Raw genomic sequence first — 6233 nt, 5'->3', positions numbered from 1 at the left:
AATCGCGAAATCCGCGAATATAATCGCGAAATCCGCGAACATAATCGCCAAATCCGCGAGCATAATCGCGAAATCACATAGGTACGATATGTATATAGGTACGATAGGTGATAGGTAACATACCTATTATTAAAAACAGATAAGCAAAATACAGTCGAACCTGGATAAACGAGAATTCAAGGGACCAGCTCATTTTTTCGTTTAAGGCTGTTTAATACAACATTTTCTCGTTTATAAAGGTTTAGCAAAGAAGTGGAAGAGCAAACTGATGAAAGCATGACACATTTAAACAAGTTAAGAACAAATTCTGATTTATAGAGGTAGGTACCTAATTTTAAAGTTAAAAAACGCGTCCCGAATTTTTTCTGGGACAAAAACGGAAATTCGGGACAAAACGCCCCAAAATGAAAAACTGAACGGGACGCCGGGACACCCCCTGAAATTCGGGACTGTCCCGGCCAATTCGGGACGTTTGGCAAGCCTATTCTTAAGGTGTGTCTATACATAGTCGACCGGCTATCGATCGATGTCGACCGACACGTCCACACTGCCTCGATAACATAGATTTTTCTCGTCAATCGATGTTGATCGACGGCCGGTCGACTATGTTTGGTTGAACACCCCTGGATTACCTAAAAACTCTCGGTGGTAAGTACGGCCATAAAATATGTAGCAATATACTAAAAATGTTTGCCCAAAATTTGGAGCACCCTCCTCCTCCCCTAAAAGGCACTATTTGGATTCTACCCCCCTCCCCCTGGCTAAAATCTTGAATACGACCCTGACCCTACCCTTCTTTTCCTTTATTGGTCCAAGGAGGTGTTTTAGTCTCTCTCTTCCATTTAAACTACCTTTTTACTGAAAAGAGTCTTTTTTTTTTTTTTTTTTTTTTTTTTTGAAGGTCTTAATCGTCCCGAAAGCCATGAGAGAAGGAAGACAGGATAGATGAAAACCAGCCGTTCCGAGAACGAATCTTATCTGTTTGGGATAAAATCCGCCCCCGGCGGCAATCGAACCTAGCTCTTGCAAGGTAGACGCTCCACCCTCTAATCTAACTAGCCTACCTACTTCTTTTAAATACCTTAAGTAAAAAACTTTTTAGTTTTTACTAAGCCGCCACAACTTTTTCTGCTCACCTATCGAATTCTCTACAAATTTCCGGCCTCGAGGAAATTTGAATGCTGTTGTTAACCTTTTTTTTTTTTTTTTTTTTTTTTTTCTTCCTCTTCTTCTTCTTCTTCTTCTTCTTCTTCTTCTTCTCAGGAAACTTTTACAAGTTACAGAAGAGGCCCCCTTAGACATTGGGTCAGGGAGCAAATTATTCAACTCACCCTCATATTATCAAAAGCAATGCCAACGTTTTCACTCAGGTCCTTATTGAGCCGGGGCAGTTTAGCGTAGCGTTGACTAAAGTGCGTCAGGAGAACAAACTTGGCCCTCATTTCGCGCCCAATTCGGATAGCCTGGGAGACAGTGGAGTGCATTTTGAGAGCCGCTTCCTTCTCTAGCTCGTCCTCGTGAGTAGCTTCGTGAATGAGAAGGTCCGAGTTCTTACCTAGGAGAAAGCATAAAAAAGATAATAACTTCATTGACTTCCAACCTCAGTGATGCAGTGGTTAGCACGGTGGACTTTGAATCTGGAGGTTGGTGGTTCGAGTCCAAGTCAGTTCACAAAATTTAGCGTTGTATCTTAAGCGGGGAACGACATTTGTGACAAGCATTTATGCTAAACACAGTTAAAATTACCTTTTTTAGCTTTATTGACTTCACTTCTTATTTATCCAATAATCTTTCCGGTGTGAACGACATGCTCGAGACGTAGTTTAAGCACCTAACAGAAGAAGAACCTCTTTCTGTGTCCCTTTAAAAGTACGTGTGTATCTACTTTGAGGGGTCATTCAATATAGCTGAACTTGAAAAAAAAAGTCCAAGTTTGGAAAACATAATATTAGGTAGGTACTTACTTGAATGTTTAGTAACCAAACAATGCAACACAACATTACCGTCATCAGTTCATGTCCTGATGACACAAACACTTATTACTCAAAAGACACAACAATTCCAAAAAAACCACAAACATGGAAAAAGGACGAAAAATATAATTATTTTAATAGAAAACCTATTTTATATGCTGGAGAAAGAAATAATAAATAAAAGGAGAAAGCAAGGGAGTGACAAAGAGAAAACGTATTTCATAATCTGGAATTTTCCGGTATTTAAATTTATGATAAATCAAATTAGGGATTCGAACCAAGGACCTTGGCATACACTTACCTATACTAACCAGTGCATCACAAGGCATAGTATCGCCCGAGTAGGTTATCTTGTGTCCACTCTTGGTTACCATGGTAACACCGAATGCATTGGGACAATGGCGTACCAAACAGGTGGTCATGGACTCGAGACCCAGACTGGACAGGATTTGTACCGTGTCCGGGTCCAGGGCGGGCCGATTCTGACCATGTTGTTCCTGAAAAGGATGTCCCAAGAAAAAATAATAATAGCAATACATAATCATTTATCAGGACCTGAGGTACACAATAGGGCTTCCTGGAAGAGACTGACAAGAAACGCCCACCCTATATAATTAGGAAAAGGCTGGGAAGAAGAAGTAATAATGAGAATAATAATTAGCAATGAAACAACTGCTACATTAGACTCGTGTGGTCTGTGTCGTAGCATGCCCACCCTGTAGAATGCCTCTCATCAGATGGGCGAGAAGAGACACACTATCCTTATACGGATGGTATACCATTTATAAAAATTTAGTATGTTGAGAGTTATATTGAAAAATAATAAATGGAAACTTAATAAATTAATCCTCCTACCCTGTCCTCTTTCTCTCTTCGATGTCGGACAATAAGAAGTCAGTAGTTACTTACAGTTCCTTCTATCAAACCTTTCGTGTTCTTAAATAAATAATTAAAAAAAAAAGCTGAAAAACTACTCTCTATCAACATGGACCTTCACAAAGTTACTGAGACATCCATCAAAATGGAAAAACTACTTACAAACAGACTAAGAGGCACCAGCCGATACAAATGGCCGACACTCTCAAATCGCGCCGCGTACACACTCAACCAAGTGATTATCTGTCGGGGCGCCAGCAGGGTCAGTTTACACTCTGGCTTTACTCTGGACCAGGCCTTGATCACACTGAACAAACCTAGATGAAGGACAAAGGAGAATCGAAAAAATACTATTTGTTCTATCTTTGTATTATACTTATTTTTGTCCTCTTTTGATGCAAAATATAACATAGGTACCATACGATTAATAATAATAATAATAATCCTACCAGAATGAGACTGAAAAGTCCCTTTACTCCCGCAGTCTAAACAAGGTCTTATTTATTTCATGGGTAATGTTTACAGTAAAATTACTTATAGAGATATTAGACCTTGTTTAAGTTACCTGTAAAAAAAGAAATTACTGTGACTACAAACCTAAATGATGATCAGCGTGCAGATGAGAGATGTAGACTGCAGACAATTGAGATAGGAGGGTGTCTACAGCTGACCCGTAGAGGCGGACTAACTGTGAGTATGTGCCTTCACCACAGTCCAGTAAGATACAGGTGTCCGGGCTGGGAATGGGTCGAGTCAAAATTAAATTGTATAGTGAAAATATCCATGAAGAAGAGGAAAAGAAGCAAAATACTTCCGCCAAAATGGGTTAGCGATACTACTTAACACAAATGGACAGTTCCAAAGTCCGTTTCTCTACATTCCAGGAGTATTATGTTTTACCTTGCCCTTGGGATCAATTTAATTTAAAGAAACCATTTACTGATGAAGATTTGTAATGAAACAATAAGTTCAAAATAATCTGTTTAGGATAAAGTTTGTCTTGGACGGGAATCGAACCCGGGACCTCGAATAGCCAGTACTTGCTTACCTTTGTCCAGCAATGGGAACCCGCTGTCAGAAAGCATGGGAAATATCTCCTTGTCTAATATGTTGAGTTTACATTGTATCTTATGAACTGCAGTACTCCCCTGGCATTCGTTTGATTCGTTCAAAACTAGATGCTGAGTGGTAGACGGGAATTTAGACATGAACTCTTTATACCTGGAAAATAGAATAGAATAGAATGGAATACACACCAATATGTATCCTGCTTGGATAGGACTGAAAAGTCTCTAATTTGATGGGAAAAACGTAGGTAGTGTACAAAAGGTGAACTTAAGAAAAAGGTAGGTAATCTAAGAGTTCACTGCTCTCAAGACTTTAGGTTTCGGCCCAAGTCGTTCAAACATGATGGAGAGGTTCTTTATACAAAAAATGTCTCCTAGGGCCCAAGCTCGAGATGGACAGTTCGGCAGCTATTCGGAAGAAAAGTAAGTAAATAGGCTCTAAAAGTTTTACGTCTTTCGGGACTCTGTCTTCCACCCTACAGCTATGTCCACACATAGTCGACTCCGTCGATCGACGAGGTGAAGAGGTGAATCTATGTTGTCGAGGCAGTGTACGGTTACAGTCGACGTCAATCGATGGCGCCGACCATGTTTGGACACACCTTTGAATAGAATAGAATAGAATGGAATACACACCAATATGTATCCTGCTTGGATAGGACTGAAAAGTCTCTAATTTGATGGGAAAAACGTAGTGTAAAAAAAGGTGAACTAAAGAAAAAGGTAGGTAGGTAATCTAAGAGTTCACTGTTCTCAGGAATCTCAGGACTTTAGGTTTCGGCCCAAGTCGTTCAAACATGATGGAGAGGTTCTTTATAAAATGTAGATCAAAAGTCTCCTAGGGCCCAAGCTCGAGATGGACGGTTCGGCCGCTATTCGGAGGAAAAGTAAGTAAGTAGGCTCTAAAAGTTTTACGTTCTTCGGGACTCTGTCTTCCACCCTACAGCTATGTCCTGTCCACACATAGTGGACTCCGTCGATCGACGAGGTGAAGAGGTGAATCTATGTAGTCGAGGCAGTGTACGGTTACAGTCGACGTCAATCGATGGCGCCGACCATGTGTGGACACACCTTTAGGTGCTCAAATTTTACAGGGAGGTTCATTATTCATACCTAGGGTGGCTCATTATATGGTGTGGTGAGAAATGAGCTACCAGAGCAGCCTTATCATCCTCATTCATAGCACAGGACTGATGTTGACTGAAAATGGATTCACCCAGTAAGCTGTCCAAGTAGTCCTCACTAGGACAGTCTAGAACTGTAACAGAAGAGCATTCAGTAACCTAAACATTCGGCAAAAGAACAACTGAATCGTTCCCAAGAAGGCCGGCCTATGTTATTTTCGTTACTTTTCAGGAGAGATATTTTAATACAGTAATGTAAAATCTATCCCAGAATTATGTTTTTTTACACATAGGCCCTTTTACATGAAACTCTCACTTACTTTGCATGCAAAAACACCCTGCCCCGAGGCAAAAACTTTACACATAGGCCGTTGTTCTTCTGAAATTTTACTCGAATCTTCACGAAGTTGGTCGAAAAAAAAAAAACTTCCGATTTTCTCCCCCCCAAAACTGACTAGTGCATTAAAACGAGGAGATCACATAGGCCCCGAGTCAACTGTTGTCTGAAATGTATGCTGTGTCGTTTTGACAACCCAAACTTTGGGCAGTCCGTCAATTAATTTTATTGATTGTTTTTCTCTAGGTACTTAATCAGGGTGTCTACCAAAATGGAAAAATAAAATTCCCTGACTTTTCTCGGTTTTCCAGTCCATTTTTTCCAAATTTCCAGTCTACTTTTTCAAGATTTTCCACCCTATTCCCACTGTACTTAATGTTCCCAAGCTTGTTCAACATTAATTCTCCAATCTTTTTTCATACAATCTATAGAAACTAAAAAAATTTAGGACCAGCGACAGGCGAAAATTTTGGTTTCATCAATTATTTGCGGTAAAAAAAGAGCTGAAAAAAATCTGCGTTTGCCTGAGATCGAACCCATAACTGCGAATATCGCGAACAAACCGCGGATACTGCGCACAAAACGCGAATACCGCGAACAAAACGCCCCCTCCTAAGAGGAGTAAAACTGGTATCCAAACCCTCGAAACCTTAATTAAATGAAGTAAAGGGGAAGTAAATATTCGCCTCCAGGAGAGCGATAGCTAAAAAAGGAAGGAAACACTCAGTTGGATAAGCGCGCCAAACGAGCACCATAAGGCCAAACCTAGCGCCATAGACGCCAACCAGCGCCATAGCCGCTAACAGCGCCTATAAGCGCAAACAAGCAGCCAATAGGCGCAAACAAAGCGCCATAA

At 40.5% G+C, this 6233-nt stretch overlaps 1 protein-coding gene across 1 annotated transcript in view; it reads right to left on the bottom strand.

The window, feature by feature from the left end:
* The window catches only part of LOC103514732 (ribonuclease Z, mitochondrial), a 16719-nt gene that overhangs the window by 2767 nt on the left and 7719 nt on the right, over positions 1-6233 (bottom strand). The window contains exons 4-9 of the mRNA XM_026827480.1: positions 5030-5174; positions 3894-4070; positions 3447-3586; positions 3012-3166; positions 2275-2470; positions 1332-1555 (exon numbers count right to left, since the gene is read on the bottom strand). Of these exons, the coding sequence (XP_026683281.1) occupies positions 1332-1555; positions 2275-2470; positions 3012-3166; positions 3447-3586; positions 3894-4070; positions 5030-5174 (1037 nt within the window). The remainder of the gene's footprint in view (positions 1-1331; positions 1556-2274; positions 2471-3011; positions 3167-3446; positions 3587-3893; positions 4071-5029; positions 5175-6233) is intronic.

This window comes from Diaphorina citri, unplaced genomic scaffold (genome assembly GCF_000475195.1).
Source record: "Diaphorina citri unplaced genomic scaffold, Diaci psyllid genome assembly version 1.1 scaffold45, whole genome shotgun sequence".
NCBI classification, from domain to species: domain Eukaryota; kingdom Metazoa; phylum Arthropoda; class Insecta; order Hemiptera; family Psyllidae; genus Diaphorina; species Diaphorina citri.
This window is presented reverse-complemented; position numbering and strand designations above follow the sequence as displayed.